This window comes from Sitodiplosis mosellana, unplaced genomic scaffold (genome assembly GCF_009176505.1).
Source record: "Sitodiplosis mosellana isolate CC-2019 unplaced genomic scaffold, AAFC_SMos_1.0 Smas_scaffold_1, whole genome shotgun sequence".
NCBI classification, from domain to species: domain Eukaryota; kingdom Metazoa; phylum Arthropoda; class Insecta; order Diptera; family Cecidomyiidae; genus Sitodiplosis; species Sitodiplosis mosellana.
In genome coordinates, this window is record NW_022595244.1 from 5334396 (window position 1) to 5347601 (window position 13206).

At 38.1% G+C, this 13206-nt stretch overlaps 1 protein-coding gene across 2 annotated transcripts in view; it reads left to right on the top strand.

Moving 5' to 3' along the window:
- The first annotated feature begins 686 nt into the window (after positions 1-686).
- LOC129574455 (steroid receptor seven-up, isoforms B/C) overlaps positions 687-13206 on the top strand; it is a 64620-nt gene continuing 52100 nt past the window's right edge. Inside the window, exons 1-2 of one of the 2 annotated variants that reach the window (XM_055456519.1) lie at positions 687-2844; positions 12346-12495. In XM_055456519.1, coding sequence (XP_055312494.1) covers positions 2457-2844; positions 12346-12495 — 538 coding nt within the window. In that variant the 5' untranslated portion in view covers positions 687-2456. The remainder of the gene's footprint in view (positions 2845-12345; positions 12496-13206) is intronic. The other variant, XM_055456510.1, reaches the window with a different exon arrangement.

The following is a 13206-nucleotide window of genomic DNA, read 5'->3' on the forward strand; positions in this document are numbered from 1 at the left end:
GTAGAGATTGTATGAAAAAAATGATGTCATTTGTAACAGCTTATTTAATAACTGATGGCACATTTTAGTTGAAAGCAAAAATGCAAATCTGTATTGATTTTGGACCGATCGCCGCAAAGGGTTCCATTTGCCAAAAATGATTCTTTTCCCTCCGTATGTGTTTATCGTAGCTTAACATCGAAGCTTCTAGGTGAATATGATTCAACCCCGTTCGATCCAATTTTCGTCGCAAAAGTCGGAGAAGTGAAAGAACAAAGCTTCTTTTCCAGCGAATTTCTTCCATTTATTCAGTTACCATAGAAAATCGGGCTGCAAAAGTCACGAGAAGAGAAACGGAGAAAAAAAAGTGGAATGAGTAAACCAATGTCCATCATAAAAATATGACGGGACACATTTCAAAAGCTGAATTCTTCTCTTTCTCCGAAAAAAAGTGCAGTTCTGTAGCCGTTGGCTTTTAATCATTACGTATGGGTTAATATATGAGCCACGACTCTCATTCTTTTTCATTTGATACTTAACCGCTTATATATTTCACACGCATTCGACGCTCTCTCGTACTTTGCAGGCTAGCGGCGGCAGCAACAGCACCGCGCGCGTACTTAAGCGTTGTGCATTTGTATGGGTTCGTTTTAGTATATAACATTTGATTTGAGGCAAAAACAACTACGCTGGCACCGCACTCCGTTAGTATTGGTTTGCGTTCATTCGTCGTTCGTTGTTCGTTATTCGGTCGCTCTCACTGGGCTGTAGACGAATGAATCGCATAGAAAATCCGTGGAAAGCAAAACGAACGACAGAAGAAGAAGCAAATAGCAGCAGTAACAACAGCAACAACCATACGAAAATAGATTTGATGTGGTGGGGTGATCTCGGTGTGCTGCGGCTCTCTGCTATGCATATACGTTCACTTTGTAACAGGTCGTATCGGTCATGTCGGGTCGCGTACCTTTTGCAATGACTCTGTGAAGCCAGTTAAGCAGTAGAAGGCCTTTTGAACAGGCTGTGCTCTCTGTAACTGTGTAAACTACACGATTTTGCTCTGATTTTTTCGTTTGGTGTGTTTCTTCGTTGTTTTTTTTTCCATCCGAGAAATTCGTTCATCGATGCATCGATCGTTTTCTCTGTACTGAGAGACAAAGCGACGTGAATATATTGAGAGAAAAAAATTATTTAGACTTGAGAATAAAAAGCGATTTTTTTGTTATTGTGTTTACTCTGATTACGAGAATTGATTTTTCGTGTTTCGTGCGTTCTTTTGAGTGTGAATTATTTGAATTTTTTTTTAATTCCGAAAAATCAAAAAATAAAATTCGCGCCGATTACGTATGGAAATTTATCGCATCTTTTTCAAGGAACAATTTTTTCTTTAGATTATCGAATCGAATATCACCATTAATTGAATTGATCGTAATTGCAAGATCTGAAAAGAAAAATTAATTGAAAAACGTTTGTTAATGAGAAGAGAAAATTTAAATTATAACAAAAATAAAGAAAAATTCTGACAAACACTTTGATTTAAAAAGACGGGCTCGATTTATTTTATCAGTGCAAAGTTTTAACATAATTCAACACGTTTCAAAACATCACAGCGATTATGTGGCTCATTTTGCATACCACTCAAAGTCTTGATATAACCGCCTGATAACGAATTAATCTGTGTCAATTGGAGAATTGTGCGCATTTTAATCTGTGGAAAATAGGAACGAAAGAAAAATTGTAGAAAAAAAACACTGAATTTTTCCATCGATCGAAGCAAATGGGAAATATCAAGAATAATACAAAAATCCAATACACAAAGACAAGATAAATGAAGACAATTACAATTATCCGTGTTGAATGTACGCTTATCTAGTGTGTTTTGTTATTTATTTTTGCTTGAAATCCATTTGCACAAACGAAAGCTGATTGCTCATTTTTATTTCCAATAAGAAACGAGCGAATAATTCTGAAAACTAGGCAATTATAAATGACAACGGAATAAAACGACAGTTGTTAATGCATCATTTGTAAAATTGACAATGATAAGGATTTTCAAGTGAGATATCGAAACTGTTTTTCTGTTTGAACAAAAGAATCATCTGAAGATTTTAAATCGGTTCAAAAAAAAGTACACAAACTATTTTTGCTGCGGCAAACGAAAGAAAAGCAAGGAAATTTTGTCGCGTCGCTGATCCTAAAATTCCGCAGCATAAATTTGTTTTGTCACACAAAAAGAATTGAAGTCGTTGCCGTTGGAAGACGGTGACCGTAAAACTGCCAAAATAGTTCAATCAAGAGAATTTAGTGCAACCGTGAACCCCAATACTGGGGTGCAAACCAGCAATATTATTACCCACAATCCGTTGAGCGTTTACGGAAGTGGCGTTGTGTGCCACTCACCGTCAGCGCCATCCGGATTCTTTAATCCATGCGGCCCATCGGATTTGGGCGCACTCGAGCTGGGCTTTCCACGTTCGATGGCCCTTGCCGTTTCACAGCCGGCGACCAGCGCATGGCGCGAACCAATGAGCTCACATCTGTCATCGGTTTTAACGCCCAAAGTGGAGGAACTCACGCAATTGTCATCCGGCCTTAGTGGCCTATCAAATAATGTCACAACCAGTGCAAACAATGGTACCGCCGTTACACCGACCTCGATCACACCGAATGGCAGCGCAAATGCGGTCATTAGTTCGGGTTTGAATAGCCGAGATTTAGTGCAACAAAGTACAACGCCCAGCTCACAGGCCAACAGCTCACAAAGCGGTGGTTCACAATCCGATCAAAAGAATCAACAAAACATCGAATGCGTGGTGTGCGGTGACAAATCATCCGGCAAACACTATGGCCAATTCACGTGCGAAGGTAAGTTCGAAAAATTCATCAATTCGCTTCGTTTTTATTCCCATTTTCAGCGTCACAATCGAATTGTGGTCAATGTTAAGTGCATACAAATTTATTTTTTTTCCTTCTTATTGCCCGTGTGTGTGCGTGTGTTTGTGTGAAAAGTGATAAATGGACAAGCCAATAACATGAAAAGTGAATAATCCACAGACAACTTGACTGAGTGCTTTTTGTAACCGAATTCCGTTCGATTTTCGGTCAACAATGCTTCGGTACAATAAAAACATAATCGGTCTCACATTTCCTGAACGTGTGCCACGGCAATGCCAACGACAACATGATATCGATATAATAAATTGCCTGGGAAATACACTTCGACGCCAAAACAGTGGCTAAACGCATTCAGAGCACCACAGACGAAGAGAGAGAGAGAGAGAGAGAGAGAGAGAGAGAGAGAGAGCAGAGTAAAAGAAAAAAAAATGAATAAATTCCGATCACATAATATCCGGTCCATAAAAATCATAAAATAATCGTAAAACATAAACTTATGCTCCATTCGGTCGGTTTGTCTTGTTCGCTTTTTTTCTCTCTCTCTGATGTTGTGTCCCAGTCGCATTCGCATCAATTTAATATCCATAATTTGGTAAATCGTGCGTTTGGGAATCGTATCAAATTGTACTCAAGTATTCCTTCCAATGGGAGGCGAACGAATGGAAAAAAAAGAACCGACAAATGCTGGAAAAAGTACACCAGTTACACGGAAATGGTTTTTTGAAAGGGACGACAAACGTTGGGTGTTATTGCTTCTGATTTGAAAACACTCAATATGGTTTGTCGTCGGAATTCGAATGACAAATGATTTGCTAAAGTTTTTCTAGTTCTTTTTTCCTCTCTCTGTGTCTTTTCCCCGCTCAGACTTTGACTTTTCGCCATAGCATGTGACATCGCCAAAATGTAAATTTATCGCTTTTTTATGCGGTTTTTAATCAAAATTCGCGATAGAAATTGACGTTCTTTTGTTCTTTTGCACTTGTGAATGAATTTTTATCGACCATAAATTGCAATCATTTATTTTCGACCAGCAACTCAATCACATTCGACCCAAATTCATTGAGAGAAAACAAAAACATTTGAAAAGTTTTTTCAGAAACATTTCCTGAATATCAACTAGAATGAAATTCACATTTACAAATTTCGACGAAAAACAAAACACGAAACGAAAAAAAAGTTAAAATTCAAAAACAACTATGAAAACTGTCACATTGTCTTTTCGAAATAATTAATCATAAAATTTAGTGTCGTTCGAGAGATTCAAAAGCAAAATGCCAACGGAACAAAAGCCTAATGTCAAAGCTAACACAGCACCGAGCAGAAAAGTCTTTTTGAGCAAAAGACGCAACCAACAGACAGATCAGATGCTATAAAGGAATCTAGTTGTAAACGTAATGCCGCTGCTCGTCCTGCCGACGTCTTTCATTCTTTCTCCTTTTTTTCTGCTCTGCATTTGCTTCGACGATGTAATAATCGTCGAGGGGATGCTTGTTTCTTTATGTTGTCATATTTCTCATTTTTTGGTTGCACTTTGTATGTCGCCGTACATTTGTAACAGCAGCAACAACAAACAGGCCAAAAAAAAAATGTTTCGTCATCTGTGCGGTTTGAAAGATTACTTCTGGTGTATGAGCTTGTGCATTGTCTCAACTATGTAATCGAGCCCATAAAATATGATTTAAGACAATATTTAAACGAATAAAATTGGGCATACATCGAAATGTTGTCGTTCTCCGTCTTTCTCTGCATCTCTTTATAATATTTTTTTTTTCGTTCTTCAACATTTTCCATACGTCTGCTCTAGTAAATCTAGTGGATTGAGACGGTTTTTTATTTATCAGTGGTAATGCAAACCAGTCTCGTTCGAGTCACGATAATCATGTTAAGTCGACCCTTACTTCCTAAATGAAAACGATTTTTTATACGGAAATTGTTTTTTACGCTTATTCTCGTTATGATTTCGTTCATCTGTGGAGACAGTTCAAAAGTGAATGACGACAAACAAAAAAAATGCTTCCGTGGCTACAGAAGAGAATGCACTGATTAGAAAATGTGTCTTTGGGCGATTCTTTTTTCAATTTTTTTTCTTTCTAAAAAATATGAACCAAATGATGAGATTAATTTTTTTTGATAAATAAGTGCGAAAAAAACGGAATCACACGTAAACTTTTAGCGAAGAAGGAAAAAAAATGAACAAACGCAAATCCACTGCCCCTAATATTTTGAACACAGAAAATATACGATTATTTGCGAACCAAAAATCAAATAGTTCAAGCAGTGCTAAGTAGCAAACGTATAAATTTTCGCGTTGGAGATGAGACGAGAAGCAAACTGAACGCGGAAAAAAGTGATGGTATGAATATATAAGTCGGTGTCGCCATTGCGGTCAGAAGTGATATGGGTGTATGTAGGATATTAGTTTAGCGTCGTATTTCACCTCATGTGTCATAACATTTTGCTGTGTCGATTGGATTTGTTTCGCATGTTTTTCCTTTCGTTTCGTTTGTCACTTTTGCACACGAACACCGGGCCAGAGAGAAAGAGAGAGAGAGAGAGAGAGAGAGAGAGAGAGAGAGAGAAAGAGAGAGAGAGAGAGAGAAAGGCGGGCGAGAGGCCGAAAACCCATTTTGTGTTAAAACACGAAAAGCCACGGAATTAGATTGGATATTACATCATGCTTATTCGAATAGGCTGAACGTAATTAAATTACCGCGTGTGTAAAAAAAATGTCGGTTGTCAGTTTACAACAAGCTGCTTGGTTTGACCAAACATGAAATCGATGAGAATATATAGGAACAAAGAATACTTTTAAGTTCCGATTGAGACATTTCTCGCATTTCTATTTTTTGCTCCTTTTCTTTGTTGTCCACGGTTTTCAATTCACTGAATCACTATAATCCGTGAGTAAAATTCAAACTGAAAGATTAAAGGTGATATCGACCTGCTTTGTTGAGCCATTTGAAAAAGTCATTTTCAACACTTTTTCCTTTAACTCCTGCCACTGGATCAATGAAGGCATTTTTTATGTGACCCGTTCGTATTTCCTTACCGAGAGGAAGAGAGAGAGAAAAACCAATTTGACCAGCGAAGCGTTAACCAATTGAAAGTGCTTTTCTGCACTTTTTAGATTTCGAAACGTAATTTTACAATTTGTTGACGGAAAACCGCCCGCTTTTTTTCCACTTCAAATCGTTGAAAACAATCTTGTTTTTTTTCCAGTTGATTTTCAAGAGCCACACTAATTTCAATATTGCATGTTTTGATTCCATTTGCATTGCTATCATCGAGTAAATATTGACATTATTGGCAGCTTTTTCTTCCCTCCTCTCTCTCTCCCACCCCTTGGTCGCCCAATGGATTCCTCTATTATTTTATAAGTTAATTAGCAAATAAAAAAGAGAAACGATTTGTTTCAAGTGTTTTGTTGACAACACTTATCAGTGCGAATCAAGTCAGTTAGTCCACTAGAAACATCCATTGCATAAAATTACGACAGAAATAGCTTTTTGAAGTCGTGCACAACACACTCAATGTCAATCTGACTGTCATGTTGAAATTGATTCCGTTTTTTTTTCGTCTTGTAATTTTTTGTCGATTGAGCTAAATATGACGCTTCATCGAAACCTTCGGAATCAATTTTGTTTCGTAGAAAAACAAAGCGTCTCATCAATTTTGCATTCGAAATGGTGCATGAATTGCGTTTCATTCGTTAAAATTATGTCAGACGAATTAAAGCTGGCGCGCAATTGATTGTTATTCAAAAGGGACAATCATACTAGAAAGCGTATCAAATAGATAAGATCGGCGCTAGTCTAACGGTGTTTTGCCTGCAAAGTGGTAAATGAAATCATAAGCTCATGCGACAATACATTTTTTTTTTCAAATGTGAGAATTTAATTGTATTTAATAACAGTGCAACGTGGAGCAATCGACTTACTCTCTTTCTCTCTGTCCCTGCTTGCCTTCAATCATTTACGGCCAATTTATTTAGTGCGAATGACAAAATAAAATCTTTGAACAGAAAATAAAAATGAAATTCGAAACATTCCAACACCAAGCAAAAACTCACACGCCATCGATGGCAACACAAATGTGACATTTCTGTTTGTTCTCATTCACACTCGGCGGATAGAAATTGCTCTTTATTGTGATTTCGATATGCGTTTCTTCATTCAGCCGTTTTTTTTGCTGTCTTTCGCTGCGTATTCAGTACGTGAATCTAATAATTATCGTAATTTTCTTAGCAGGGAGGCAAATGACAATGTGCTCGCGCGACAAAGTATCAAAATCCAAACCTGCATCGAACGTGGAAAGAAAAAAACATAAAAATAACGACACACTGATACGTTTACAAATTATTACTCCGACACCTTTTTTCCACATATCATTGTCCGTCTCTCTCTCGGTGTGCGTTTTTTTCTCTCGTCGCTTTCTTGTTCCGCAATTGCAAACGGCGAATGGTTGAGTTAATGTTGAGGCTCATATTCATGAAAACAATTGCATCAACTCCATAAAGTCTGTCATTATTTCAATTACCCGAAGCACGGCGGCTGCTTGCCATCGACATATACTGCGAGAGACCGGGAAAGAGAGAGAGAATAAACGGTGCAAAGGAACTGAATGAATGGCGAAAAAAGAACAGCCAAGCCACAACGTGCTCAAGCCCACAACACACAATATCACTTTACCACTTTTTTTTTTCGATTTTCTCTCTGTGTATGTTCCTGAGCTGGGCTCGAGCACGATCAGATAAAACTGCGAACTGAATAGCAAAAGCAATAACCGAGAAAGACATCGGTGTTTAGATGTTGAGAGAGTGTCACTTGATTAAAATGCTTGCGTGCCGCAAACACTTGAAAGAATAAACGTGTACACTGAAACAGCGGCGCACTCGAAATTCTTTTTTTACTAATTACTTTGACTTGAGCATCAATGGTAAACCCGGTTGCCAATATACACACACACAGAAAATATATGTTATCAATTCTTTCTTTTGCTTCGACACTGAGAACGAGTATCGCTTCTTTTCGACGACATGGTTTTCGGCACAAGATTTTCGAATTGTTAGATTGCGATAAATTTGTCTGGAACTGTCAACAAAACCAAGGCGAAAACATTAGACACCGGAACACAAAACCGAATCCTTCTTCATTCTGCGTTCAAATGATGTTCAAATAGAATAGACAGACAACAATGGGCAACAAAGACAAAAAGGCCAAGTTTTGATTCCATTTGTCACGCAATCATTGTTATTATTGCGTTTAAGTTTGATTTTTTTTACAACAAAGCGAATTACAAACATGGAACTGATGCACACACAAGATGTTGACAACACTCGCTTGCCAGCATATCGAACAATGAAACTCTTTTTTTCTCCGCTGTCTCGCTCTCAAACATTTCTTCCCTTCATTCATCATCTTTGTACGCTGTGGTGCATGCATCTCGCCTTTTGCCCCGATTTTCTTCGGTTACCTTCTTTTTTTCCGCGAGACAAAAACAAATACAGATAAAAAATGAAACGGAAAGGAGCCGAACCGTCGAACCCCTTTTTTGGAAGTCGGGCCAGAGTTTAAATACGCTCGACGACACCAAATAAACACCAAATCGATTGGCTTTGTGTGATTGCAATAAATTCGATAATTAGATGATCAAAAGTACCACATAACAGCCAATATTCCTATTGATTTTTCCTATGGATTCAAACAAGTTTTCATAAGCCTCTCATCTTGAAACGTGTGATTTTATCACCGATAATCATGGTGAGCCAATACGATTTCAATGGAAAAACTGACGAATTAAATACGAATCATAAATTGAGCGAGCTCAAGTAGCGGAAATAAGTTCCGCAATCAACATAAAGAAAATAAAGTAAACAACACTCAACATAATTTCATTTGAGGCCTAGCCCAAGAACGCCTAGAGAGTTTGTTATGGATTTTGAAGCTTGAGGCTTCGATCCGTGCTATTTATGGTGATCAAATGTAATTTTATTTGCATTGCGCTGCGGTCCAAAGTGCATATCCGACCGTGTTAAAATACCGCACATTTCGAACTTGCTAGTCACCACCAGCTAAAGAACACGCTTAGAAGAAGAAGAAAAAAAATGCGAAAAAAATAACTTAAGGTATTTATGAGTGTGCACACGTCCGTTGATGATTCTTAGTAATTTTTGCAGCGGTGTTGCTGCTGCTGCTTCTTTTTTCTCATTTCATTTCTAATTAACTAATTTACAATTAAAGCAGTTAACCATTTGAAACATGATGTGCGGACGGTTGTGCTCTCGATGCTTGTTATTCGATTTAATAAATAATTAATTGTGAACATAAAGTGGCAAACGATGATGAACCGAGCGTAAGAATGGGAGAATCGACATCGGTGTGCAGTTGCAAATGTATCGAAATGGTCGAAGAAGTAGAGTGTGGTCAACATTGCAAGACACTTTCGTATGCCATCGCATCTACACACGAACACACACATGTACGTCAATTCGACAGCACTCATTCGCGCGCCGCTCTTTCAATCGAAAATGATCTAAATCATATTTCGCATCGTGCAAATCGTGATGTTAAATTGTACTGACGCCGATGCAGCTATTAAGTGTATTTGTGATGTGTGTAGCCGCGAAGCGCACGCGGCTTCATGCATTTTGTTCAATTGACTGATGCAACAAGTTCCATTCGAAGTGAACGTGAACTTCACATTAAGATGACGTGAATCTCGCATTGTAAGCGAGCAAGAGCGAGAGAATGGCAGAAAGAGTGCTGTTTAGCTGTTTTGGTTCTATTTGTAGTGGCTATAGTTGCAACAAGCACAACAAAACACAAATGATGGGTGCCGTTCGTCTACAAACGGAACTATATTAAATAAGTCAGAAATGCGCATTTCAGCTCGTTGCACACTCATCATAATTTTACTGCGGGAATTTGTTCATTCCTTCTGCGTTCGTTTCTTTCTGCAACTTTGCGCTCGCGCGACCGCGCACGCTTGCGATCTTTCGTGTGAGTGAGTGAGTGAGTGAATGAGTGTTGCGGCTTGTTTTTGCACTTGACCGACGGTGTAAATTATTGTAATAAATGTTCCACGAAACCATACCGCCAGCATACCTGATTATGGTCACTGAGGTGAACACTAGGTATAGCACCATGCAATATGAAAATCGGTACTTGAACATTGCATAACTTTGATTTTGTTTCTCCTTCTTCTTCTTCTTTTTCCCGTGTGCATTTTTTTACTCCGTTTGAATCGCATCTTTTGAAATGCGCTTTTTCTTCCGCGTATGTTACCGATATATTCTCAAAGCCGTAAATGGGAAATCGAGGCGATTTTCTCATGTCCATTCGGATGGGAACGACTAGTTTCGTCACACGAAATTAATTTTCATTACATCTTTTCCGCAACGTCAATGCAGCAAATTTTTCCAAGTCAATTAAGCCATTAACAGTGTAATGGCTCTCATCGAACAATGGCTCCAAAAAAAACTCAATGCAAGCAATCCTCGCGCCGTGCCGTGATCATAATTTTCTTCGATGCATAATTAATTTGCCTCATTTATCTGTTTGTTTATTTCCATCTCATCCTTGCGTTACATCGTTTGGAATTCTCTTCCCGGGCGTCTAAGATCATGGCGCGACCAAGAGAAGAAGCGAAAAAAATTTGGTATTGCACATGAGATGGGGAAGAAAAAATCATATAAACCGCTGCTATATTGTATTTAACCGAACTTTTAATAGCCTATAAAACTCTTCTAACCGATTTCGGGTACTGGTTTCGAGCCATCGAAATTCGGTGGATGCAGGTAGACTAATCGAGGTCGGCCAACGGGGCAACGGCCAAACGAAAGCACATTATTACGATGAATTTTCGTATCAACAAATATTTCAATTTATCACGTGTGCCCAAACAATGGCATCAACCAAAGACGATGAAAAAAGAAACACGCACGCCAAACGTAATGTTACAACCGGAGCAAAATAACTGATGTACCACAATGTCAGACACACAGCACAGAACACGAAGAGAAGAGAAGAGTAAAAAAAAACATTAGGGTAAACACAGAATGCAACAAAACAGATTATCTCAATTTTTATGAAATGAGACGAATGGCAAAAGGAATATAATAATAACAATTGTTGCAACAAGAAGAGAAGTGAATCATAATCGGTTATTAAGGGGTTAAAAGTTTAAAGTATAAACGATGCTGCTGCTGCTGCTGCGGGACCGCAAGCAAAGGGAACTCGAGGCAGCTTCATGAGAGACCGAATTAAATGCAGCCTCAATATAGAACAATCCTTTACAACGATTGTCACCTCTAACCTGTTTTTGACTTTATATCCCCGATGCCAACTTTTGTTTATTCTTTGAATTTTATTTAATATACCGAGTGCTTGTCGTTCTCATTTTAATTTCAAATACTTCGAGCAAGCAAAAAATTTCTTTCTATTTTGCACATCAAGCGATAAATCTCACTGCAAATCAATCAAAATATAACCGATTCTCAGTGCACAAAGCCCAACTAACGGCCTATCCATCGCACCGCACAATGAATACAATTCGAATGTATATTTGTGTAGTGTTCTTCTCTTTGTTTTTACTTTTTACCGTAACCACACAGCGGCGAGGCGCGCACTTGAATCGCCGTGAATGCATGAGAAGACTCCGACTGTTCACACAAATCAAATAAAAGAGCCGATTGCATCGACTCCAATCAGTGTGGAATACGACTATAACTGAGGCTGAGGTGGAAGAATATATATATGGTTTCCCTCGATACGCTTTAAGTAATATTAATCGGCATTAGCAATTCTTAATGTGAAAGCCCAGCCAACAACGGATAAATGCATTGTACAAAACGAACGAAAAGGGCAACACAGTGCAATATGCGAACGATGATGATTCACACTACGGTGCGAAAACGACTGGACTTCTTCAGTCCAGAACAACGGAAAAAACAAATGAAAGAAAAAAATCACGAAGAAAAACTAATTATCTTTTTCAATTCCATTCAATGAAATTTCTCCGTTAACCATTTGGTGTGTGTGTGTGTATGGTGTACTGTTAATTCGGAACCAGCACTCAAACTCAATGCAATGACATTGATTTATTCCAGCGGCAAATCGAGGAGAAGTGAGATGCCTTCAAACTAGCCAAATAAATGTAGGCAATTTTTGTTGTTAGTAAATTGGCAAATTGACGGGGTCGAAATGAAACAAATCATTCACCAACTGATTCTAATTGGATTCTCCATTCTCCCATCGTCCAAACGTAGCATTGATGCTGTGTGACGTGTGTTTGATGCATTGTCTGCAATTTTTCACACTTGACCGCTAAAAGATTGCATTTACAAATGTTTTTTTTTATTTACAGTAAAATATCGTTTGCTGTCTGCTTTTGGTGAAACCAGAATTATTATTTTTTCATGACTTTTTCAATTTTTTTTCAACTTCCAATTTTTTTCTCTCGTTTTCTATCCAGGTTGCAAATCCTTTTTCAAGCGATCAGTTCGAAGGAATCTCTCGTACACATGCCGAGGGAATCGCAACTGTCCGATCGATCAACATCATAGGAACCAATGTCAATACTGTCGTCTAAGAAAGTGCCTAAAAATGGGAATGCGACGAGAGGGTAAGTTGAAATCCGTTTCTATTTCTACTATTTCATCATAAGAGATTTTAAATGGACATGTGAAAAAACGAATCTTGATCTTAAATGAATTCATCGAAGAAAAACGTCGCATCGGTTTTAAATTTTATTACGGTTTTTCAGAAAGAAATATTATTTACGACTTTAATAATTACAGTTTTTGGTAACGGCGCCTCCTTTCAATCACATCGCTTTATGTAGCGTGTCTATCGAGTCGTAAAGTCCTTAAACCGGTTCGAAATATCATCGCGTCTTTCTATGCGAGCACTTTTTCTACCGAGAAGTTCTCGACGAGAACCGATTTCGGTCATCGAAAACCAAGAGAAATATTATTTCTACTAAAATCAAATTTATGATAAAAGAAGTGAAGCGAAAAACAGTCCCTATTCAATTTTCTCATTTTAATTATTTTGTCCATCATAAGGAGCAGCAAGGATTCGGTTTTATTTATTTTAATTTGATCAAATGGTCAAGCATTTCTATCCCTATGCGCTGTTCTAAATGTACTCAAAACAAATCGCACTGCAGATGCGACGAAGAGAGCCGATCGAATGAAAAGACAGCGAGGAAAAGGATTGGAAATCACACGCTTTTTGTGTTCTACACGTAACGAAAAGGGAAAACGGAAAACCACCTTGAAATCATTTTTTGCATACCTAAGATACTCAATGACCAATGTCCAGCTGAGTGAAG